The sequence below is a fragment of the Salmo salar genome, chromosome 13, assembly GCF_965601325.2.
Source record: "Salmo salar chromosome 13, fSalSal1, whole genome shotgun sequence".
Classification (NCBI taxonomy): Eukaryota; Metazoa; Chordata; class Actinopteri; order Salmoniformes; family Salmonidae; genus Salmo; species Salmo salar.
This window is the reverse complement of record NC_138303.1, coordinates 38219332-38246245: the sequence shown is the minus strand read 5'-3', so window position 1 is coordinate 38246245 and position 26914 is coordinate 38219332. Positions and strand designations below refer to the sequence as shown.

Sequence of the window (26914 nt, the reverse complement as noted above, 5' to 3'; positions counted from 1 at the left end):
GGAACATGGGCGCACTGGACCTCAGAAGACGGGGCTGAATTGAATAAGGCCTCTGAATTGAGTAGGCCTACTACACACGTTGAATGGGCTTTTTCATTTTCCCATACATCTGTCCAGAAATAATAAACTGTTTCCATGGCAAAATGTAGCCCATCACAGCAACAGAATAAATTAAAATTGGGATTCCAATGACAATGCCATTGACGCACCCCATAATTTTCCACAGTGCACGAGTAAAATATGGGCGGGGTGTGCTTAAATATCTGTCCCGGTTTAAATTAAGCAGTGTGACAGCCCACTTGATCGACTGACCGAAAGGAGAGATCCACAGCGTACTTCTGTTCATGCGTGCTCTGTGCGTAAAGTCTGGATTTTGGCTTCCACAGAAAATAGTTGTGGCAATTCTGTTATAACTCATTATGTTTATTTTGTTGGACTCAACAAAACATGATAGACTTTATAGATTAATTTAGGGAAATTCTTCGTTTTATGCACTCCTTTCAATAAAAACGGACAAGAAATGAACAGCAGGGATGGTGACAGTCCCGTGCCAAAACAGGCGCACCGAGGACAAAGACAGCCCAAGGCGCAAAAGGTTTTCAGCATGAAGAAGAATCGAGCCCCATCGAGTGTGCAAACCAAAGATGCTCAAGGCTCATCCAGGTCAACCGGGACTATACGGCGCATCGTGGGCAAAGGGAATGAGATTAAATCGGAGAAAGAGACGTGTACAGGAAATGGCGTGCCATCCGTTACCGAGTGCCAAAAGAATCAAAGCACACTTAAGAAACTATCTGATGCCAGAAATGCTTCGGGGGATTTGAGCAAGGACTCAGATTGCGTCTCGGGGAAGCTATCATCCTCGGACAGCAGTTCTGAAATGTCTGACTGCACGGAGGGATTTCTGACTGCATCAGAGGAAAACCAACTTTCTGCGGACACTCTGTCTCCAAGCAGCGAGACTGGATCAAGTGTTCGAGACGGAGACGCAAATAGTGACAGGCTGAGTGGGAATGCTCTAAACAGTGTATCCGATATGAGTACTGGAGGCAACCCATTCACACGGATAGGCATATCACATGACAATTCCATCATTCATTCTGGTAGGGATGGAAACCATTATCCTGGATGCGGAGGGTCTCTTCTTCCTTCGCTGAATGTCAGCGTAGCATCCCCGTCTTTTTCAGAACTGACCGGGGAGCTCGTGGACGAGACGCACGAGGATCTGGTCAGAGAAAACGACGACTTGAGATCAGAAAATGAGTATTTGAAAGTAAGACGATTCACTTAATTGTCATGTCATTACCCGTAAAAACGAGGCCTTTTATTATTTAACACATTTCCTCAAGTCTTGACCCCCCTTATCATAAATAAAATAAGTTGAATATCGACTGATTTGAATCGAGTTTAATTCTGAAGTAGGCTATTGAAACAACAACGCAGACAAGCTCGTGACATTAGTTGTTGTCAGGGTAAGAGGGCCAGACTTTCCTTAGCAGAGTGGATTAAATACTTTATGTAATTGGCCGTGTCAACCTTAATTACTTGCACGTGACTGCATGAGCAGCATGCTCACGCAAGGAGCATCAAAAGTCATTATCCACAGTGGGTGTGTATCCCCAAACCTGGGTAGTTCAAGGTTGGGATAAAGCACCAAAAAAACGTATAACCCTGCACATTGATCTGGTACTGGTACTCCCGGAATCTTGCTTTTTAAAACTGCTGAAAGGGCATTCGTGTACACTCTTTGTATTCGCTGCATGTGACAAATAAAATTTGATTTGATACACACACACACAAACATTAGGAGCTTGACTAAGAAAAAAACGAATTAAACAGTTCCACCTTTAGAACTGACACTTGGTTGTGCATAAAGCAGCCTAATAAAGTAGCCTAATAAAGTAGCCTAATAAAGCAGCCTAATAAAGTAGCCTAATAAAGTAGCCTAATAAAGCAGCCTAATAAAGTAGCATAATAATGTAGCCTAATAAGTAGCCTAATAAAGTAGCCTAATAAAGCTGAATAAAGTAGCCTAATAAAGTAGCCTAATAAAGCAGCCTAATAAAGTAGCCTAATAAAGCAGCCTAATAAAGCTGAATAAAGTAGCCTAATAAAGTAGCCTAATAAAGCCTAATAAAGTAGCCTAATAAAGCAGCCTAATAAAGCTGAATAAAGTAGCCTAATAAAGTAGCCTAATAAAGTAGCCTAATAAAGCCTAATAAAGTAGCCTAATAAAGCAGCCTAATAAAGCTCAATAAAGTAGCCTAATAAAGTAGCCTAATAAATCCTAATAAAGTAGCATAATAAAGCCTAATAAAGTAGCCTGATGATGATGGCGATGACGATACTGCTATTGATGATGATGCTGCTGTTGAGGACGCTGATTGAGATTGTGTCTTTGGTGTCATGTCCAGGATGAGATGGAGGAGCTGCGCTGTGAGATGCTGGAGATGCGGGACCTCTTCCTGGAGGATGAGGTGTATCAGCTGCAGGAGCTGCGGCTGCAGCTGGAGCAGGCCAATAAGATGTGTCGCATCCTGCAGTACCGCCTCCGAAAGGCCGAGCGACGCAGCCTCAGGGTGGCCCAGACTGGCCAAGTGGACGGGGAACTAGTCCGCTCCCTGGAACACGACGTCAAGGTGAAGCAGCTGTGTGTGTGTGTGTGTGTGTGTGTGTGTGTGTGTGTGTGTGTGTGTGTGTGTGTGTGTGTGTGTGTGTGTGTGTGTGTGTGTGTGTGTGTGTGTGTGTGTGTGTGTGGCTTCAGTTCAGCTAAACCTAGGTTATAGTAAAGTGGGGTGTGTAGAAATACACCCAACAGTTGAAGCTCATTTACTGGGTTTCTACACAATTTTCAAACTCTAAAATGCTATTTGCAAAACTGCAAAAATAAACAAAAATGTCCCACAGACATCACCGCAATATTAGGTTTATATTCGGTTTAAAGGTCTGTGGAATGGCGTGTACAATGTACTACTCAACCTCATCATACATAGGCAACATTGACTCATTTAGCCTACTTGTGGAACAGTGCATACAATGCAACATGAAATAGATGCATAATACACGCTATCAAGGCCGACTTCAAATACCGACATCAATGTGAAAGTAACCCGAGCTAAAAAAAAAGCTGACTGCGAATGCAAACTATGCCAGATAAATCCTAAACACGCATTTAAATAAAAGGCATCCATCAAAGGAATTACTTAGACCTACAATCGACAAGGATGCATAAAGACAAACAAACTCAATCAAGGAATGAAGAAAAATGTGATCAATTTTTTGAGCACAGTTGAGTAGCCTACAATGCTTATGTGAAAATCATAACTGGCACGCAGATCTTTAGAAATTGTAGGATCAATTATAAATTGTCACGCATATGAAAAAGGTTGCAGACCCCTTGTTATAGGCTAAATGAAGTCCCCCTTGTGGAACGGCACATACCGTTTACTATGACAGCAGTGTCACTGTCTCATGCACTTCCAACCAAAAGGTTGTAATCTGGGTGCTCATTCTATACAAATAAACAGCTCTACATCCACACTATAGCTAAATAACTTAGCAATATTTAATAATGTTTTTCCAGCAAGATTGATCTGTTAGAATATCTCATTTTAATTCAGGAAGACTGATAGAGTGAGAGGTCTCATTTTAATTCAGGAAGACTGATAGAGTGAGAGGTCTCATTTTAATTCAGGAAGACTGATAGAGTGAGAGGTCTCATTTTAATTCAGGAAGACTGATAGAGTGAGAGGTGGAAATGCAGGCAGGTAAAAGTTAAAAAAGTTATCCCAACTAATCATTCATTATTTGCATTATCTCAATTTTCATTCTGTCACTGCATGAAAATGCACATTTGTTATAGCCTACAATTGTTATTGTCTTCGAAGCCAAAAATGTATTTTGGGGAAACGCTCTAAATAGCAAGTTGTTCAGTTGTTTATTTTCATACCAATACGCCTACATGAAACCAAAATTGCATTAGCCTACTGGGCAAATAAATGGAAATACAATTAGGTTTACAGTTATCACAACCTATATTTTAATAGCAATAAAACAGCTTTTGGTTTCGATTGGTCACCAAAAAGGAGGGTTCCCCACCTCCCAATTCCCAATTAAATGAACCCCTGGCTATCAGATTACAACAAGGTTTACAAGGCCAAGCTACATTTTTTTTAATTTTTGCTGCTGCTACAGAAGGCTATATTGAACTGCTAATACAAGACTGGTAAAGGCACAGTGCACTACTTTTGTGAAAAAGTTTAATTCATTTTTTTTTTGCCCGATTTTTCAGGGGGTGCTGCAGCACCCTCAGCACTCCTACTTCAACCAGGTATGTGTGCATGTGGAGTGCTCACTCAAAGCAACTTTTCATTTTCAGGCATCTTTCTCCTATAAGGATTGTACCGTAATCCATCTCTTGCTATGTTGCACAATTGTATCAGTGGGGTCGAGTGAATCATTAGTATTCCTGTCAATGTACAAAGCCCCTTGAAAAGCCCTTTGAATGGCTGTACCAAATACCACTCTACTGTCATGAGTCCAAAACGTTTTAGAGCAACTCTACTGCGTACATCCTATGTCTCAGTTTTATAAGTGCACATTAAACTGTAATTACAGTATTTAACAATGTTATGGCCCATCAAATCTTGTCAGATGGGCTTCAAAATATTTGGAGTAGGTATTTTAATGAATCCTTGTGTGTGCGGCAGCTTTTGTTTGTGTTTATTTGTTGTGGTGGAAGTTGTTAACTTGTGTGACAGAGACATTAAATCAAGCACATAACAAAATACTGCGTTGTTTGGATGACCTAACTATTGAGTTACAGGCATTGGGGTCACTTAGTTGGGTTGTTAAAAAAACAAACAAAAAAAAACATATCAGAAGACTATAGGCGTCTTAGTAGGGACGTGGCTTTCAGATAGTTATTTTTGGGCACCTGTGATGAGATGGGGGCGCTGAGGAGAGCGCGTGTCTTGACGGTTCCTGCTTGACTTTCCTTTTTTAAGGCTATTTTTGCATTAATTATTAGTTTGTTTGCTCAGAATGTTCGTGCAATAGTTTTCTACGACTGAGAACACGTCTGGATCATGAATTGGAAGCTACAAACTTATCTCTCAGCCTTCCAGATCTAGAATACTACATTGGCTTCTTTGTTCCCCACACAGCAAGCTTACCTGTTACTCCTGGCCGAGATAACCTAAGGCAATGCTGGGAACAAAGAAAAGGAAGGAAAGGGGGACTCCTAGCTAGGCTTAAAAGACGGCCTACACAGCCTCCTCTACCTAGTATCCTGATGGCTAATGTCCAATCGCTGGAAAATAAATATTGTGAACTCCGAGTAAGGCTGCAATTGCAGCGGGACATCAGGGAATCCTGTGTCTTTGCTTTTAGTGAGATGTGGCTTACGGACAATACTCTCGACTCTGCTAATCAACCAGATGGCTTCTCCATATTCCGAATGGATCAAACGGCAGCTTCTGGTAATAGTCGGGGGGGGGGGGGGGGGGGGGGGGGCTACGTTTCCTCATAAACAATTACTGGTGTACTGAACTTGAAAACATTGTGAGCTCCTGTTCAACCAACCTGGAGTTTCCTGATGCTAAAATGCCAACCACACTATATACAGAGGGCATTCATGTGTGTTCTTATCACAGCTCTGTACATACCGCTTCAAGCAAACACCAAGGCGGCACTCAGTGAACTTTACAAGATCATTAGCCAGCAAGAATCCTCTCACCCGGAAGCAGTCTTTATTGTCACGGGTGACTTTAACCAAGCCTGTCTAAAACAAATTTTCCCAAAATATCAATAACATGTATCCTGCCCCACAAGAGGATCCAGCGTGCATGAACATGTATACACAAACATCCGTGACGCATACAAAGCCATCCCCTGTCCCCACTTCGGCCAATCAGATCATATCTCTCTGTTCCTACTCCACACCTACAAGCAGCAACACAAGAGGAAGCCACTAACACAGAGAAAAGTGAGGCGCTGTTGAAGATGCTGATTGAGAGGATGTCATTGGTGTCATGTCCAGGATGAGATGGAGGAGCTGCGCTTTGAGATGCTGGAGGATTGTTTTGAGAATACTGATTGGAATATGTTCAAAGATTCACCCACTCAGGACTCATCCATCAACATTGAGGAACACTGAGCGTACAAAACATGAAGTAAACCTTCCTAATATTGAGTTGAAAATGCACAAAAGAGTGAATGCTCACAAAGCCTCTGGCCCAGATGACATCCCTGGTCGCGTCCTCAGAGTGTGTGCTGACCAGCTGGTGGGCGTCTTCTCGGACATCTTCAACCTGTCCCTGTCCCAGGCTGTAGTCCCCACATGCTTTAAGGAGACCACCATCATCCCAGTGCCCAAGAAAAACAAAGTGACATGCCCAAATGACTAGCGTCCTGTAATGCTAACCTCGGTCATGATGAAGTGCTTCGAGAGGCTGGACATGGCCCACATCGAGGCCAGCATGCCAGGCACACTCCAACAGATCCACAGAAGATACCATTTCCATTGCTATTCACACGGCCGTAACACATCTGTTCATTGATTACAGTTCAGCATTCAACACCATTGTTTCCTCCAAGCTCGACACCAAGCTCAGAGCCCTGGGTCACGACACCACCCTCTGCAACTGGATCCTGGACTTCCTGAAGGGCAGACCATAGGCTGTCAGGATTGGCAACAACACCACCTCCACACCGACTCTTAACACAGGGGCCCCCCAGGGGTGTGTCCTCAGTCCTCTGATATACTCCCTGTTCACCCATGACTGCATGGCTTTGCACGACACCAACTCCATCATCCATTTTGCTGACGACACCACGGTTGTAGGCGAGCCAGCCTATAGGGAGGAGCTAAGTGAAGTGGCATTGTGTCATGACAACAACCTCTCCCTCAATGTCAGCAAAACAAAGGAGTGATTGTTGACTTCAAAAGCAGAGGATGGAACATGCCCCAATCCACATTAACAGGACTGCAGTAGAGAGAGTCACAAGTTAAATTCCTCGGGATTGAGAACTTGTCATGGACCAACAACACCACCACTCTTGTCAAGAGGGCACAACAAACTTGTGCACAGAATTTGAGAGAAATAAGCTTTTTGTGCTTATAGAACATTTCTGGGATCTTTTATTTCAGTTCATGAAACATGGGACCAACACTTTACATGTTGCATTTATATTTTTGTTCAGTGCAATAATGTTATTCATTTTATATTCAAATATATAATGTGCAAAAATATTAAAGGAAATGTTTATTTGTAATATACAAACTTAACCTGATGAACAGGAATGACATTTACTCTCATTGGTGGGATTACCTGAACGCCACACCCCTAATAGGCCACACCTTCTGAAAATAACCTATGGATTACATTAAGCAGCTGCTGGGTCAACCCAGCATGAAAGTGAATAAAAAGCCAACTAATGGTTGAAATAGCCAGGGGCGGAAATCCCGGGGGGGACGGGGGGGGGACGACCCCCCCATCCTGGGAAAAATATGATTTGTCCCCCCCAATATATCACTGAAACATAACTATGTAATTTAAATAATATTAATAATACGCAATGAAAGCAATTGTGCTGATTATAGACACTTAATAGCGCGTTTTTACGTTTCAAAAGATTGCGACCCCCCCACCCTTTGCCTCACAATGGTTTGATCCACTGCCAGTTCCTTAGCTTGCTAGGTAACAGAGAGGTTGTATCTACTGTCTGAAAGGCACTCAATGCACGTAACTGACGTGAGGTTAATCCAGTCAATCGCGCACACACACTAGCTGAATATGCAGAGCTAGCGCGCAAATATTAACTATTAAGCTAGCTAGTACCTATTCCATTTATGTGGCGTCGTCAAAGATGGAATCTTTGCTATCGTCAATTTATTCCAAGATCAGCATGCAGATGATGTAAGTTAGTGCTTCAAAGTCCCTGTGATAAGGTTAGCGATAAACTGAAATCCAAACTGAACAGAACTACACTCTCTTCTACCATTGTCTTAAATATATTTAATGGTCTCGTTGCAAAAGCTAAATTGTCGCAAGGGAACTTTTATTTATTTATTTTATTTCACCTTTATTTAACCCGGGTAGCAAAGATTATAGCAAACACCACTGAAACGGAATTGGTGCTCGCTAGCTTTGCAAATTCAGCTATTGTTGGTTGCCAGCCAATATGAAACAAACTATTAAAATTACAAAAGGTTGCAGCATATGTTGTGTAAATGGTGAACTCATACAGCTGTCAACTCTTGTCATTTTAATCCGTTTCACATTTGCTAGCTACCTTTTAGATCGAAGCCCAAATAGAATGATTGAAGATGATAGAAGCCCATCTCCTACTGTAAATAACCTACACACTGTGTGTGTAGCCAGCCAGCCAGGTAGAAAAATGGCAGAAAAATAAAAGACGGACATCAGAGTATTTTTCAATACACCAAAACGCATAGTAAGAACCCTAGTAGCCTAATATCTCAAAGACTAGTTGATAAAATGTTCATAGGAAAGAAATGAAATTCTAATGGAAATGTTTCACAATGATGTCATTAGGCAGAGCAGGCAACAGATGGCACACAGACAGCAGAGTTGGGGACAGATATGCAGGGACAGACTGGCAGAGACAGGGAGTCTCAGGTAAGTTTGTTGAGTCTTTGTTTGGCAACATTATGAAAGGTTCTCAATTTTTTTGACATGTAAAATAGGAACATAATTGGAAAATGCCATGGATACTCCCACTCACAACTTAAACTGGTGACTGAACTAAGATTTGTTAAAGGCAATGGTATTGCTGTTGTGATTAGTTGTGTAGTTTTGGGTACCGGTAGTTAGGAGTACGGCAAACACCTTATTTCTTTGGTTCCTCAATATACATTTACCATATTACAATGTAGGCTATGTGTTACAGCACTACTTTTGGTGTCCCCCTCAGGAATTGCTCTTGAGAAAATTTCATGTAATTGTCCCCTCCAAAGTTGATGTTAGATTTTCGTCCCTGGAAATAGCCCATGTTTGGATAATCCAAACAACCCAACATCAAATCAAACTTTATTTGTCACATGCGCTGAATACAAGTGTAGACTTTACCGTGAAATGCTTACTTATAAGCCCTTAACCAACAGTTCAGTTCATAATGAAGAAAATATTTACCAAGTAGACAAAAAAAGTTATAATTTTTTTGTACATTTTAGTCATTTAGCAGACGCTCTTATCCAGAGCGACTTACAGTAGTGAATGCATACATTTCATACTTTTAAATTTTTTCGTACTGGTCCCCCGTGGGAATCGAACCCACAACCCTGGCGTTGCAAACACCATGCTCTACCAACTGAGCCACACGGGACTAATAATAAAAGTAACACAATAAGAATAACACTAACGAGGCTATATAAAGGGGGCACCGGTACCGAGTCAGTGTGCGGTGGTACAGGCTAGTTGAGGTAATCTGTACATGTAGGTGGGGGGCGAAGTGACTATGCATAGGTAACAAACAAACAGCGAGTGTACCAAAGGGAGGGAGGGTCAATGTAAATTGTCCGGTGGCGATTTGATGAATTGTTCAGCAGTCTTATGGCTTGGGGGTAGAAGCTGTTGAGGAGCCTTTTGGTCCTAGACTTGGCGCTCCGGTACCACTTGACGTGCGGTAGCAGAGAAAACAGTCTATAACTTGGGTGACTGGAGTCTCTGACAATTTTATGGGCTTTCCTCTGATACCGCCTATTATATAGGTCCTGGACGGCAGGAAACTTGGCCCCAGTGATGTACTGGGCCGTTCGCACTACCCTCTGTAGCACCTTACGGTCAGGTGCCGAGCAGTTGCCATACCAGGCGGTGATGCAACCGGCCAGGATGCTCTCGATGGTGCAGCTGTAGAACCTTTTGAGGATCTGGGGACCCATGCCAAATCTTTTCAGTCTCCTGAAAGGGGAAAAGGTTTTGTCGTGCCCTCTTCACGACTGTCTTGGTATGTTTGGACCATGATAGTTCGTTGGTGATGTGGACACCAAGGAACTTGAAACTCTCGACCCACTCCACTACAGCCCCGTTGATGTTAACGGGGGCCTGTTCGGCCCACCTTTTCCTCTAGTCCACGCTCAGCTCCTTTGTCTTGCTCACATTGAAGGAGAGGTTGTTGTCCTGGCACCACACTGCCAGTTCTCTGACCTCCTCCCCATAGGCCGTCTCATCGTTGTCGGTGATCAGGTCTACCACTGTTGTGTCGTCAGCAAACTTAATGATGGTGTTGGAGGCGTGTTTGGCCACGCAGTCGTGGGTGAACAGGGAATATAGGAGGGGACTGAGCACGCACCCCTGAGGGGCCCCAGTGTTAAGGATCAGCGTGGCAGACGTGTTGTTGCCTACTCTTCTTACCACCTGGGGGCGGCTCGTCAGGAAGTCCAGGATCCAGTTGCAGAGGGAGGTGTTTAGTCCCAGAGTCCTTAGCTTAGTGATGAGCTTTGTGGGCACTATGGTGTTGAACACTGAGCTGTAGTCAATGAACAGCATTCTCACATAGGTGTTCCTTTTGTCCAGGTGAGAAAGGACAGTGTGGAGTGCGACTGAGATTGCGTCATCTGTGGATCTGTTGGGGCGGTATGTGAATTGGAGTGGGTGTCTGGGAGGATGCTGTTGATGTAAGCCATGACCAGCCTTTCAAAGCATTTCATGGCTACCGACGTTAGTGCCACGGGGCGGTAATCATTTAGGCAGGTTACCTTCGCTTCCTTGGGCACAGGGACTATGGTGGTCTGCTTGAAACATGTAGGTATTACAGACTCGGTCAGGGAGAGGTTGAAAATGTCAGTGAAGACACTTGACAGTTGGTCTGCGCATGCTTTGAGTACACGTCCTTGTATCCGTCTGGCCCAGCGGCTTTGGGAATGTTGGCCTGTTTAAAGGTTTTGTTCACATCGGCTACCGAGAGCAATATCACACAGTCATCCAGAACAGCTGGTGCTCTCGTGCATGCTTCAGTGTTGCTTGCCTCGAAGCGAGCATAAAAGGCATTTTGCTCGTCTGGTAGGCTTGCGTCACTGGACAGCTGACGTCTGGGTTTCCCACATCCGATGAGCGTCAGAGCCGGTGTAGTAGGATTCAATCTTAATCCTGTATTGATGCTTTGCTTGTTTGATGGTTCGTCTGAGGGCATAGCGGGATTTCTTAGAAGTGTCCGGATTAGTCTCCCGCTCCTCGAAAGTGGCAGCTCTATCCTTTAGCTCGATGCAGATGTTGCCTGTAATCCATGGCTTCTGGTTGGAATATGCACGTACAGTCACTGTGGGGACTACGTCATCGATGCACTTATTGATGAATCCGATGACTGAGGTGGTGTATTCCTAAATGCCATTGGATGAATCCCTGAACATATTCCAGTCTGTGCTAGCAAAACAGTCCTGTAGTGTAGCATCTGCGTCATCTGACCACTTCCGTATTGAGCGAGTCAATGGTACTTCCTGCTTTAGTTTTTGCTCGTAAGCAGGAATCAGGAACATAGAATTATGGTCAGATTTGCCAAATGGAGGGCAGGGGAGAGCTTTGTATGCATTTCTGTGTGTGGAGTAAAGGTGGTCTAGGATTTTTTCCCCCCTGGTTGCATACTGGTAAAAATGTGGTAAAACTGATTTAAGTTTGCCTGCATTAAAGTCCCTGGCCACTAGGAGCGCCGCTTCTGAGTGAGCATTTTCTTCTTTGCTTATGGCCTTATAGAGTTGGTTGAGAGCGGTCTTAGTGCCAGCTTCATTTTGTGGTGGTAAATAGATGGCTACGAATAATACAGATGAGAACTCTCTTGGTAGATAGTGTGGTCTACAGCTTATCATAAGGTACTCTACCTCAGGCGAGCAATACCTCGAGACTTCTTTAATATTTGACATCACTCACCAGCTGTTATTGACAAAAAGACACACACCCCCACCCCATGTCTTACCAGAGGTAGGGTCTCTGTTCTGTCGGTGCATGAAAAATCCCGCTAGCTCTATATTGTCCGTATCTTCATTCAGCCACGTCTCGGTGAAACATAAGATGTTACAGTTTATAATGTCCTGCTGGTAGGATAATCTTAATCGTAGGTCATCAATTTTATTTTCCAATGAATGGAAGGGAGTGGGAGTTTACTCGCTCGCCTTCGGATTTTCAGGCCCCTTTTCCGGCGTATTTTCTTCACGCAAAAGGCGTGGATCTGGGCCTGTTCCAGTGAAAGCAGGATATCCCCTACATGCATGAATATGTATGGATATTCACGCAACCCAACTGGCTGGGTCAGAATAACCCAGTGTGTGTTCTGTCCAATATTTACCCAATGCTGGGTTACCAAATAACCCATCATCACTCTGAAGACTTTGTGGGTTGAGTGAGCACTGAGCAGATCACTGTGGAAAGTTTACTGGTATGTGGGCTGATTCCTCTGATGGAGGTTGCAATGCTGAGTTTATTTGCACAGCTGTGTGTAGTAATAGAATACCAACCAGCAGCATGCCAGTGAATTTGATACCCTTGGCTTCCCCCTTCTTCACTCCTTACATTTTTCAAACACATGGATTTTCTCTTTCTGTGTATTCCCACCAAGTTTAAAAAGTAGGTATTTTAACAAAAGTATAGTATCTGTGTTTAATATTTTTTCTCTTTGGGAGAATGAATATCTCCCACAATATAATCATTTAGGGGGAAATTCCAATCCGAGTTAAGTGCGTGCAAATGAAACCCTTTTTATGCACTTTTCTCTATATGAGTATTCTGACCTTGAACTTAAAGGGATACTTCAGGATTTTGGCAATAAGGCCTTTTTATCCACTTCCCCAGAGTCAGATGAACTCGTGGATACCATTTTTATGTCTCGGTGTGCAGTTTGAAGGAATTGCTAAGTAGCCCTAGAGCAATTGCTAACTAGCATTAACGCAACGGACTGAAAGACCTCCAGGCATTGCGCTAACACTAGTTAGCATTGCTTCACAAAACTACCTCTAACGTCCTTCATACTGGACACAGATGAAAGAAGAAGAAATGCCACCCTACACCATGACTGACCCACCGCCAAACCGGTCATGCTGGAGGATGTTGCAGGCAGCAGAACGTTCTCCACGGCGTCTCCAGACTCTGTCACGTCTGTCACGTGCTCAGTGTGAACCTGCTTTCATCTGTGAAGAGCACAGGGCGCCAGTGGCGAATTTGCCAATCTTGGTGTTCTCTGGCAAATGCCAAACGTCCTGCACGGTGTTGGGCTGTAAGCACAACCCCCACCTGTGGACGTCGGGCCCTCATACCACCCTCATGGAGTCTGTTTCTGACCGTTTGAGCAGACACATGCACATTTGTGGCCTGCTGGAGGTCATTTTGCAGGGCTCTGGCAGTGCTCCTCCTGCTCCTCCTTGCACAAAGGCGGAGGTAGCGGTCCTGCTGCTGGGTTGTTGCCCTCCTACGGCCTCCTCCACGTCTCCTGATGTACTGGCCTGTCTCCTGGTAGCGCCTCCATGCTCTGGACACTACACTGACAGACACAGCAAACCTTCTTGCCACAGCTCGCATTGATATGCCATCCTGGATGAGCTGCACTACCTGAGCCACTTGTGTGGGTTGTAGACTCCGTCTCATGCTACCACTAGAGTGAAAGCACCGCCAGCATTCAAAAGTGACCAAAACATCAGCCAGGAAGCATAGGAACTGAGAAGTGGTCTGTGGTTCCCACCTGCAGAACCACTCCTTTATTGGGGGTGTCTTGCTAATTGCCTATAATTTCCACCTGTTGTCTATTCCATTTGCACAACAGCATGTGAAATTTATTGTCAATCAATGTTGCTTCCTAAGTGGACAGTTTGATTTCACATAAGTGTGATTGACTTGGAGATACATTGTGTTGTTTAAGTGTTCCCATTATTTTTTTGAGCAGTGTATATAAAGGGCCTTATTGCCAAAATCCTGAAGTTTCCCTTTAAGCATGAGAATATCATGCTTTTCACCCGCTATTCGTTTGGGGGGGAGATCGAATAAATGAAGTTGTAGGTGAGGTGTGTCTACAGATACACCCTATTCTGACCTTTACTTAATTCCCTAATAATTCTACCACCTTCACATGCGTTGAAACCATAAATAAGGTCTATCGAACCTACCGGTTCCAAGTGGAAATAGCATCTACTTTATTTTTTCCTGATCGAAATAAGACCATTCTCCATGCACTATAATGTCAAATCAAAATAAACTAAAATATTATTGGTTGTATACACATATTAGCGGATGTTATTACGGGTGTAGAGAAATGCTTGTGTTCCTAGCTCCAACAGTGCAGTAATATCTAACAATACACACAAATCTAAAATAATTAAGAAATATAGAAAATTTACAACAAGCAATGTCAGAGTAGAGTATATATACAGTACCAGCCAAAAGTCTGGACACACCTACTCATTCCAGGGTTTTTCTTTATTTTTACTATTTTCTACATTTTACAATAATAGTGAAGACATCAAATCTATGAAATCACACATATGGGAATCATGTAGTAACCAAAAAAAGTGTCAAACAAATCAAAATGTGTTTTATAATTGAGATTCTTCAAAGTAGCCACACTTTGCCTTGATGACAGCTTTGCACACTCTCGGTGTGAAAAACAACTCCTCATCAATCTACACACTATACACCATAATGACAAAGCGAAAACAGGTTTTTATACATTTTTGCAAATTTATAAAATAAAAAAACAGAAATACTAGGGAAAGATGAATGGAGCAAAGTACAGAGAGATCCTTGATGAAAACCTGCTGCAGTGCACTCAGGACCTCAGACTGGGGCGAAGGTTCACCTTCAAACAGGACAACGACCTTAACCTGTTAGGGCTGGATAAAAAACGTACCCGATTTAATCTGGTTACTACTCCTGCCCAGTAACTAGAATATGCATATAATTATTGGCTTTGGATAGAAAACACCCTAAAGTTTCTAAAACTGTTTGAATGGTGTCTGTGAGTATAACAGAACTCCTATGGCAGGCCAAAACCTGAGAAGATTTCAAGCAGGAAGTGGCCTGTCTGAGAAGTAGTGTTTCATCTTGGCTCTTTTTATTGAAGACTCAGGATCTGTGCAATAACGTGACACTTCCTACGTCTTCCATAGGGTCTCAGAGCCCGGGAAAACGTTGAACGATATCGAGGCAGGCTCTGGCTGAAACACTTTATCGCTTTTGGCAAGTGGCCACTCAGAGTACTATGGGCTTAGGCGCATGCCCGCTTCGACCAAATGCTTTGTATTCCTTTGTCTGCTTATCTAAACGCAGATTCCCGGTCGGAATATTATTGCTTTTTTAAGAGAAAAATGGCATAAAAATTGATTTTAAACAGCGGATGACATGCTTCGAAGTACGGTAATGGAATATTTAGAATTCTTTTGTCACGATTTGCGCCATGCTCGTCACCCTTATTTAGCCTTTAGGATAGTGTCTAGAACGCACGAACAAAACGCCGCTGTTTGGATATAACGATGGATTATTTTGGACCAAACCAACATTTGTTATTGAAGTAGAAGTCCTGGGAGTGCATTCTGACGAAGACAACAAAGGTAAGAACATTTTTCTTATAGTAAATCTGACTTTGATGAGTGCTAAACCTGCTGGGTGTCTAAATAGCTAGCCCTGTGATGCCGGGCTATCTACTGAGAATATTGCAAAATGTGCTTTCACCGAAAAGCTATTTTAAAATCGGACATATCGAGTGCATAGAGGAGTTCTGTATCTATAATTCTTAAAATAATTGTTATGCTTTTTGTGAACGTTTATCGTGAGTAATTTAGTAAATTCACCGGCAGTGTTCGGTGGGAATGCTAGTCACATGCTAGTCACATGCTAATGTAAAAAGCTGGTTTTTGATACTGAACTTGATTGAACAAAACATGCATGTATTGTATAACATAATGTCCTAGGGTTGTCATCTGATGAAGATCATCAAAGGTTAGTGCTACATTTAGCTGTGGTTTGGGTTTATGTGACATTATATGCTAGCTTGAAAAATGGGTGTCTGATTATTTCTGGCTCGGTACTCTGCTGACATAATCTAATGTTTTGCTTTCGTTGTAAAGCCTTTTTGAAATCGGACAGTGTGGTTAGATTAACGAGAGTCTTATCTTTAAAATGGTGTAAAATAGTCATATTTAAAAAAAATTGAAGTAATAGCATATCTAAGGATTTGAATAACGCGCCACAGGATTCAACTGGCTGTTGAGTAGGCTAGCCCATAGAGGCTAAGCACACAGCCAAGACAATGCAGGAGTGGCTTCGGGACAAGACTCTGAATGTCCTTGAGTGGCCCAGCCAGAGTCTGGACTTGAACCCAATCGAACATCTCCGGAGAGACCTGAAAATAGCTGTGCAGCGACACTCCCCATCCAAGCTGACAGAGCTTGAGAGGATCTGCAGAGAATAATGGGAGAAATAATGGGAAAAATACAGGTGTGCCAAGCTTGTAGCGTCATACACCCAAGAAGACTTGAGGCTGTAATCACTGCCAAAGGTGCTTCAACAAACTACTGAGTAAAGGATCTGAATACTTGTGTAAATATGATATTTACATTTCTAAAAAACAGTTTTTGCTTTGTCATTATGGGGTATTGTCTGTAGATTGATGAGGGAAAAAACAATTAAATCATTTTAGAATAATAACGTCACAAAATGGGGAAAAAAGTCAAGGGGTCTGAATACTTTCCGAATGTACTTTATATGTATGTGGACGCAACCTTCAAATTAGTGGATTCGGCTATTTCAGCCACGCCTGTTGCTGACAGCTGTATACAATTGAGCACACCGCCATGCAATCTCCATAGACAAACATTGGCAGTAGAATGGCCTTACTGAAGAGCTCAGTGACATTCAAAGTGGCACTGTCATAGGATTGTACCTTTCCAACAAGTCAGTTCGTCAAATTTCTGCCCTGCTAGAGCTGCTCCGGTCAACTGTAAGTGCTGTAATTGTGAAGTGGAAACAAATAGGAGCAACAACGGCTCAGCTGCTTAGTGGTAGGCCACACATGCTTACAGAACGAGACCGCAAGTGCTGAATCTCATAGCACATAAAAATTGTCTGTCCTTGGTTGCAAAACTCACTATCAAGTTCTAAACTGCCTCTGGAAGCAATGTGAGCACAATAACTTATCGTTGGGAGCTTCATGAAATGGCTTTTCATGGCTGAGCAGCTGCACACAAGCCTAAGATCACCATGCGCAATGCCAAGCGTCAGCTGGAGTGGTGTGAAGCTCGCCGTCATTGGACCCTGGAGCAGTGGAAATGCGTTCTCTGGACTGATGAATCATGCTTCACCATCTGACAGTCCGACTGAGGAATCTGGGTTTGGCCCAATGCCAGGAACCCACTACCTGCCCCAATGCATAGTGCAACTGTAAAGTTTGGTGGAGGAGAAATAATGGTCTGGGGCTGTTTATTGGGCTAGGCCCTTTAGTTCCAGTGAAGATAAATCTTAATGCTACAGCATACAATGACATTCTATACAATTCTATGCTTCCAACTTTGTGGCAACAGTTTGGGGAAGGTCCTTTCCTGTTTCAGCATGACAATGCCCCCGTGCACAAAGCGAGGTCCATACAGAAATTATTTGTCGAGATTGGTGTGGAAAAATTTGCACGTCCTGCACAAAGCCCTGACCTCAACCCCATCGAACACCTTTGGGATGAATTGGAAAGCAGACTGTGAACCAAGCCTAATCGCCTAACATCAGTGCTCAATCTCACTAATGTTCATTGCAGAATGAAAGCAAGTCCCAGCAGGAATGTTCCAACATCTAGTGAAAAGCCTTCCCAGAAGAGTGTATTCTGTTATAGCAGCAAAGGGGGGACCAACTCCATATTAATGCCCATGATTTTGGAATGAGATGTTCGATGAGACTTTTGGTCATGTAGTGTAGGTGTCCTTCCTTTCCAGGTGGGAGAGGGCAGTGTGGAGTGCAATAGAGATTGTGTCATCTGTGGATCTGTTGGGCCAGTGTGCGAATTGGAGTCCAGGGTGTCTGGGATGATGGTGTTGATGTGAGCCATTGCTCATGACTTTCAAGGGACTATGGTGGTCTGCTTGAAACATGTAGGTATTACAGACTGGGTCAGGTAGAGGTTGAAAATGTCAGGGAAGACACTTTCAGCGCATGCTCTGATTACGCACCCTGGTAATCTGTCTGGCGTCGCGGCCTTGTGAATGTTAACCTGTTTAAAGGTTTTACTCACATCAGCTACGGAGTGTGAAATCACAGTCACCCAGAACAGCTGGTGCGCTCATGCATGGTTCAGTGTTGCTTGCCTTGAAGCAAGCATAGAAGGCATTTAGATCCTCTGGTAGGCTCGACATCGCTCGGCAGCTCGCAGACGGGTTTCCCTCTGTTATAGTTTGCAAGCCCTGCCACATCCGACGAGCGTCAGAGCCAGCATAATAGGATTCTATATTAGTCCTGTATTTAATCTTTGCCTGTTTGATGGCTCGTCGGAGGTCGTAGGGAGATTTCTTATAAGTGTCCGGATTAGTGTCCCACTCCTTGAAAGCAGCAGCTCTAGACTTTAACTTAGTGCAGCTGTTGCCTGTAATCCATGGCTTCTGATTGGGATGTACGCACGGTCACTGTGGGGATGACATCGTCGATGCACTTATTACTGAAGCCTGTGACTGATGTGGTAAACTCCTCAATGTTATCGGCTGAATCCATATTCCAGCCTGTGCTATCAAAACAGTCCTGTAGTTTAGCATCTGCTTCATCAGACCACTTCTGTATTGAATGCATCACTGGTACATCCTGTTTGAGTTTTTGCTTGTAAGCAGGAATCAGGAGGATAGAGTTATTGTCAGATTTGCAAAAGGGAGGACCTTTTAGGCATTTCTGTGTGTGATCACAGGTTGCCCCTCCAGGGATGTTTCATTCACCTTATTACATCAATGACGACATCAATAACAGTGTTGTTGTTCTGAAGGCTGATATCTGAGAAAGGACCTTTTGTTTTCCAATAAAAAAAATATACGAAATGAATGCACTACTACGACAATAACGACCGCTAATGAAGGCAGTTATAGTGAGGACAATTATTGCCAGTCATTGCTTTATCAGGTTTTTCTGTTTACAGGTAGCAAAGAGTGTATCCCTCCGCCTACACAATGAGTTGGAGTCAGTGCAGAAGAAGAACTCCCGGCTAGAGTGGGAGAATGAGGCACTGCGAGAGATGCAGCAGGAGCTGGAGGTGGCGAAGCAAGTTCTGCAGGCCGAGATGGAGAAAGCCAGAGAGGTACTACTACTTTTATACACCACCATCAACTACTACTACTACTACTACTACTACTACTACTACTACTACTACTATCTACCACCCACTGTATTAGTTTAACCCACTGCCCTCAGTGGTATCCTTTTAAACATAACCCCACCATTAACCCACAGTGCTCTGGTCCAGAGTCCTATTTCTTCATATACTAGTATATACAGTACAGCTGCCCCATCCCACCCAGTTTGGTACTCCCCCACCATCCTGCTGTCACTCTGAAGTGAGGTGACACATGACCCTGACTGGATCCTAGGGCTTTGCTGGGATGAAGAATGAGGACATTGCTAGCAGCTGACTGCTGGGCGGTGGGTGTGGTAGAGGTGTGTGGCATGTAGGAGGCTGAACATGGAGGGCACAGCTGACATTCTTCTCACCAGGCAACCTGGTCTCAGGGCATTTCATATTATTCTGTACGTAAATCCGAGACACTCCATTTAGTATGATATGTTATGTTTGGTATGATTACATAAGACAGATGGTTACTTAAGGCAAAAACGAAAGTATGGTGGGTGGTTGGTTGGTTGGTTGGATGGATGGGTGGGCATATAATGCGAATGCGAACGTCTAGCAACCCAAGGGTTGCGAGTTTGAATCTCATCACGGACAACTATCATTTTAACTAATTCGTAACTTTTTACTACTTTGCAACTATTTATCATGTTAGCTAATCCTTCTCCTAATCTTAACCCTTTTAGCTAACCCTCAACCTAACCTTAACCCCTTTAGCTAACCCTTCCCATTACCCTTTAACCTAACTCATAAATTTAACCCTAACCTTAAGCCTAGCTAACATTAGCAAGCTAGCTAAAGTTAGCCACCTAGCTAGAATTGGTAACGTAATACGAATTGTAATTTGTAACATATCATATGAAATGGGTGATGGACATTCACAAATGAATACATACCATACAAAATGTAACATATCATACTAAACGGAGTGTCCTGGATTTATGTACAGAATAATACAAAATTCTCTGAGACCAGGTTGCACCAGGGACTAGAGCGAGAGAGAAAGATGGACCAAAATAGAGCAATAGCTCTCTCAAGACTCCCCTCTCCTCTGGTTATTTTAAGCATGGGTAAATCTGGGTCAGGAGGATGTATTACAGCATCAAAATGACAGTGGTTTAGGTACTGGCATGTTGGCATACTATCACTGAATGTCATCAACTGGTGGCCATGGAGGAGCCCATGTCTTTTATTATAGTGCAGTGCAGTCCATCTACGCATGCTTTAGTTTAATCCAGGATTCAGTGCTTTGGCATCAGCTCAGCTGCTACTCCCTCTGATCCTGACTAGGAAATCCACTTAGATTACCTAATCTGGGCAGACAAGTACAAGGGAAGCTAGTCAACATGGAAGAACTGCTGTTACTGCAAGTTTTCTGTGTGGTTTGCTGCCTTGCTTATGGAACTGAATCCAGAAGGGTAGTATTACTCACATAATATTTATATATAAAATACAGAATCATACAGTACTACTGGCGATTATAGTTTTTTTGCTATTCACGGTCTCTGGGTTCGTTCATTTACAGACCAACAGATAGGGTTAGATTAATGTGGTTATTTATTCGTAACTCCCACTGCAACGCCTCAGTAAGATTATTATTTTTAGTTCTTTTAACCTCTTTGACCCCTGCCTGCCACCAGACAAAGCTGCAGACAGCGACTGACACGGTGACACCAGCCTACATTCATTTCATACTCAGCTCTGTAAACATACCAACTCATACATGAAGTGCTGCACTGTAATGGAACTTTCTAAGAGAGAGAAAAATAGTGAGTTTGTAATGGAGCTAATTTGTGTACATATATACTTAGACTCTCTTGGTTTGTGTCTCTTGGACACTGCAGATGTTGTGAAAAAACACTGATTTCCTGTAAGAATGTCTATATGAAGGTCAAAGACAGACAGGAGTGACAGATAGGAAGGAGACGGGAGAGGAGAGCTGAAAGAAAGAGGGGTTCATTGTTGGATGACATTTGACAAATATATCTTCTCCTCCTCCGGCATGTTTTCATGGGGTGGTAACGATGCTGTGAATAGTACTGTTGAATCTTCAACATTCTTTGACATTTGTTCTACTCCACAGAGTTCTTTGAAGAGAAAAAATGTCAGATCACCAACCAACAAGACTGAGAAGAAACTGTCGTCTCAGGTAAAAGTTTGTTATTATCATGTTATTAACATCTTAAATAGCTTATGACTGCATATCACAAGTTAGGATTCTTTATGTCTGTGTGATTTGATTCCTCAGGATGACAGTACTGATCTAAAGTGCCAGCTCCACTTCGCAAAGGAGGAATCAGCTCTCATGTGCAAGAAGCTGGCCAAGATGGTGTCGGAGAGTGAGGGCATGCGTGAGGAACTGGCAAAGTACCGCTCAGCCTACGGAGATATAGACGCTGCTGCCCACTCCTCTGAGGAGTCCCCGCACACCAGGGAGGCAGAGGTCAAGGTTCACCTGCGGCTGGTGGAGGAGGAAGCAACGCTCTTGAGCCGCCGTATCGTAGAGCTGGAGGTGGAGAACCGTGGCCTCCGGGCGGAGATGAGCGACATGAGGGATAGTGGAAGAGTAGGAGGAGAGGAGGAAGAGGAGTCACTGCAGGAAGGTGTCAGGGAACATGGGGATTTACCACCAGCCCATGTTAGGGATGCAGAGGAAGGTGAAAGGGGTTTGACAATGGAGTACATCCACTTTGAGGCGGCGGCGAGGGAGAGACAGAGGAGATGCGTGATTAAGTGTTCTCAGGAGGAGGTGATTGAAATACAGCATAGAGACCAATCCCAGATGGAGAGGCTGGGTCCCCTCAAACAGATCCCTCGAGAGGGGCCTGTAGGTGGGGAACGGGAGCCCCTGGACAACCAGCAGAGTGATACATGCAGAGGCAGTGTTGCCAATGCCTTGAATGCGAAAGATCATGAGGCCCTCCTTGCCTTGCGAGATCATGCCTGCCTTGTGACTTCAGCTATCCAGCTTCTTGCCTCACCAACCCAAAATGGCCACAGCTCCCCTGCCTTATCTCCCCACCTCCCCCGGGCAAAGTCTTACCCTGAGAGTAAAGCCCAGCCTCTGGCTCTGGACCCACTCATGCAAGGCCACCTGTATGAGGCTCTGGAGCTTCTGAAGGCCATGCTGTTGGCCTTAATTGTGAGGGTGGAGAGCCTGGTGACACCAGGAGGACAGTTGAGCGTTGAAGGGGATCCCATCGCCATCCCCTCCCTGACTGATCAGGACACAAAGAACAACACAGAGGTCTTAGCCAAGCAGGAAACTGGCGAAGGCCTGTGCACAGTAGTGCTGAAGGAGAAAGTGAAACGGGCAACACAGTCAGATCACCTCGACAGCTGCACGGACCCCATGATGCAGCTGACCTTAAAGATGCTCTGGGTCCTCCATCAGCACTGTCTGAGGAAGGGATGTGGCCTGGAGGGCAAGGAGGTATGAGAGGAGGGGAATGTAGGGGAACATGAATTGCAACATACTGTAACTGAAATGTTCATAAATCAATTTCTTTCTGCAAGTAATCATGAAAGCCAAGATTAAAAGTAGGTTTTACTGTTGGTTTTTGCAGAGCAGAGATCCCACGACCATGTCTATGCTACACGGGCTGTTGCAGTATTTTGGTACAGAGCTGCAGGACTCAGAGGACAGCATAGCAGGACAGGATTCCAAGGCCACATGGGCATCAGACTGGAACGGCTTAATCTCCAAGGTAAGCTAATGCTACTGTCACGCTGTGGGCTCAGCCTATGAAGTGACTGTCCAATTACATAAGTTGATATGACTGTGATATAGTACTTAAAGGGCAATTCCACCACTTTTCAACCTCATATTCTTAATCTCCAGCACCATACCAGTGTCTACATATGTGAAAACGGCACATTTCTATGATCTGTGATTGAAACGATTATCACCAACAAGAAAAAATGTCATCAAATGACATCACAGTGTATGATTAAAAGTAAAAAAAACAGTTTTTAGCCAGAGGAAGGGAATTTTCTTTCTCCCCACGTCACTGCGAATCTATTTTTGTTTTTGATAAACACTTTGTAACTTTATATGTTTTACTACAAAACATAGAAACCCGCCGTTTTCACATATGTAGACACTGGTATTGTGCTGGAGATATTGAATACGAGGTTGAAAAGTGGTGGAATTGCCCTTTAAGTACATTGTTCCGTAGAATGAGGGATACACCACTGTTATGTTCTAAGGCAAGGAGTGGATCAGACAGATATCCTGATTCTGAGTAATCAAAGACTGTAATACCTTCCCATTTCTTGTAATAACTCAGATGGAGTGCAGCACTGGTAAGACTAGGACACAGGGTTATTCAATCCAGCCAAGTCACCCTATGGTCACACAGAGTGAGATGACTGAGGTAAGGAAGTATTTTATTTTCTATTTCCTCCAGCCGCCCATGTTCATCTGTCCTGTGTTGTGTTTGGTAGCATGTGATGGGATGTGGTTCAGCAGTAAGTCCAGCTGATGGCTTCTATCTGGCAGGGCTTCCCCCTGGCCTGCCTGCAATCAGTACAGCCATCATAAGATCAATTGTGCCATAGTATTTAGGCTAAGCTCTTGTGGGGGTTACTGCCAAAAGCAGCACTGCTGGACCGGCATGTGCATTGACTACATTACAAGACTCAGAGACAGAGGGGGGAAATGTGTGAGCAAGAAAGTGAGAGCAAGGAAGGGAAAAGGAGAAAGAGGGTAAAAGGCAGAAAGAGGGTAAAAGGGAGAAAGAGGGTGATAAGAAGCAGACTGTGGGAAAGAAACTTGGAATGAAGTGTGGGTAGAAAAGAAAGTGCCTTGAACTCGTGACTCACTCTACTTCATGAGCTGATGGTCTGAGGATAGTTGTCCAAAAACAATAGTAGCCTACATTTCGAGCGTAAAACCCTCACATTCTGTTTATCCTATGTATGTCTATAAATATGCAAACCGCTAAACAGGGAAGTGGTTTCTCCCACCACATGTTGAATGATAACTTAAAACAGGTTTCTGGTCTCCATGATTACATTTTAATGTATAGAATATTATTTTTGTGGCAAACACAATAGCAATTTAAATCTAATAAAAACAATTCCAAATATTTTAACTGTTGCCAGGAGAAAGACAGAAATACAAGACAAGGCCCATTGAGTCTGTGAATTAGGAAGAGCAGACATTTTTTTACATGGCTGTTTTCCATGTGTTTCTCTGTTCTTTCCACCATAATCTGCAGAGACTCTTATTTCTTCACAGACAGGAAATATGATCAGACCAGAAAGTTCTACATTTGGGTCCAATAAGAAGAACTGGTGCTATCTCAGCCATGAGGCAGCTCAGTTGGACAGAGGGGACCCGTTTAAGACCTGGGACCATCCCATCATGCCCCCTAGCTTCCGCAATCTGCACTTGGACCAGTTGTCCCTGGACAGGAGCCACACTGCCCCAGAGAAGACCGTCCTCCGCATCTACTACAGTCCCCTGTCTGCACGGAGAGTCCATCTGGTTCATCTTAGGCACAGCACCAACACTGATAGAAATGGTACTACCAGTGTAGTCTCCACCAGGCTTAGTACGTCCCAAAGCTCTCTCACTCCCCTATGTCTGAGGCTCTCCGCTAACTTGAGCGACGACATGAAGGAGATGACAGCTAGCTTACGACAGGCAGTTCACTCCAGTTCGCCAGAGAGGAGGAAGGGGAGGGTGATCATGAGTGGGGGGTGGACGGTGGATGTGGCCACCTCAGGGACTCAGACCCAGATGCACCCACAGATGGTGAGTGTGGGTCTACAGACGGATGGGCCCTACAGTATAGGTGCAGTGAGAGCCTCCCCTTCACGGCTTTCTGCCCGTGCTCAACAGATTTCTACTTCCCTGGAGAGGCTCCCAGGTAGGACAGAAAGGCCCAAGTCTGGCTCCACCTCCCCAAAACTGTATCGCAGACACTCCGCCTCCGCCTCTGCATCTTCCATCTCCCCCTCCTCCTCTTTCCCTTCTTCCACAACTGGTTTCACCACCACCATGTCCAACACCACAACCCCCAACTCCTCCACCGCCTCCTCTGCCACCACTGGCAGCGAGCGTGTTTTATGGGGCTTGTCCCATCGTGGTCCAGCTGGGTCGACGTGGGCCCGCCCCACCAATCCCAGAACCGGTCCAGGGCTTATCCACCATAGTACAATAAACAGTGAGTTGAGCAGTGGTGGAAACACTAAACCCACCAGCAAACCTGCTGGGGCCAACCGGTACGGCCTAGTCACTGAGTTCCTACGCAAAATGAGTGGTCGGGCAGACAAGCCAGCCCCAGCATCAGGCGGGGCACAGAAGGGGAAATGCAGTCCAACTCATAAAACCCTAGAGCGAGTGCCCTCTCGTACCCCTGCTGCACCAGTACACAGGAACGACAGTGTCACCAGGATTGTGAACCAGAGGTTCATGAAGCAGAGAGAGGAAGCATGCCGGGCCAGTCAGGCCCACAGTCAGAACCAGGCTGTCAGAAAAGAACCGAGCCTGGAGAGTAACGTGACACTTGAGGTAAGTACAGTAGGCCTGCCCAACACAGGATCCACACACTGAATACATACTATACTTCACTCATATTCAATTTAGTGGCTAATGTATGTTATTCCACATGACATACTAGTTTGTTGCTTGGTTTTGAGAAAGGAATAGGCATAAATAATAAAATATACACAATAAATTAACATGCTATAACAGTCTTTCTTTCATTCTCTCCCTCCCTTAGGATAGGAACTATGACTGTAGCAGTTCGAAGTCCTTGTCCTTCTGCTTCGCCCGATCATCTCGCTCCTCCACCCAACGAAACGCCTTGACCCCGACCAAGCTACAGCGACATAGATACTCCTCTGCTGTAAACGGTGGTGGGTCAGGAGAGCCCAACTCCAGCTGTGAATGAGGGGGTGGAGGCAGTAACACATTGACACCACTGGACAGCTGATAAAGATTACGAGGGACATGGTGAATCCAAGGCCTGTGTTCTGGAATTCTGCCTTCAGCAGTCAGGATGAAGGGACAGAATGGAAGTACTTTAGAACCCATTATGATAAGGGTTACAGTTATTTCAGATACATACATGCCTATTATTTGTTCTAGAATTCGTTTTTTCCTTTCAGTTCAGCCCATGGCACTTCATCCTTTTACAATATGAAACAACCTTTTTTGGATCCACCAAAGCAGTTAAAGTTGTCAGTACTCATTGATTTTGTATTAGCTTATAGAACTAAATAATATTTTGTATGAATATTGTCAGAATGAATAAACTATACTATGCAATGCTGTACTGTAATCCATGTTGTCCATGCTTGTAGTGTACGTACTGTACTGTCGTCCTGTGGCTGTCTGTTAACCCTCTGGGTTAGTTGAGCTCATCTGACCAGTGTCACAAATTCATGACATATAAGAGCAAAATTGACAGTTCACCTTGAGACCTACCTCGGCCACAGACACGTGGGTCTTAGAATAGGATAGGGTATATGGCCAGCTGTTCATTATGTGTAACATGCAGACAAATTAAGGTGAGACCACACTAAGCAGTTGATGAGATCAGATGTCCTGTCACTGTGCAGTCAGGAAAGTCTTACTGTACATCCCCCACTCTCTACCTCCCAC

General features: G+C 44.1%; 1 protein-coding gene across 2 annotated transcripts; it reads left to right on the top strand.

Annotated features, from left to right (window-relative positions):
• The first annotated feature begins 241 nt into the window (after nucleotides 1-241).
• LOC106567212 (uncharacterized) lies at nucleotides 242-26583 on the top strand. Of its 2 annotated transcripts, XM_014136235.3 has the most exons (10): nucleotides 242-1273; nucleotides 2415-2639; nucleotides 4292-4330; nucleotides 19096-19254; nucleotides 21383-21448; nucleotides 21548-22732; nucleotides 22866-23006; nucleotides 23589-23675; nucleotides 24542-25819; nucleotides 26031-26583. In XM_014136235.3, the coding sequence occupies exons 1-10, from the start codon at nucleotides 521-523 to the stop codon at nucleotides 26199-26201; spliced, it is 4104 nt and encodes a 1367-aa protein (XP_013991710.3). In that variant the 5' UTR covers nucleotides 242-520; the 3' UTR covers nucleotides 26202-26583. The 2 variants fall into 2 exon arrangements, with proteins under 2 accessions (XP_013991710.3, XP_013991711.3); XM_014136236.3 differs by lacking the exon at nucleotides 4292-4330 and having other exon boundaries at nucleotides 244-1273.
• The last annotated feature ends 331 nt before the right edge of the window (nucleotides 26584-26914 follow it).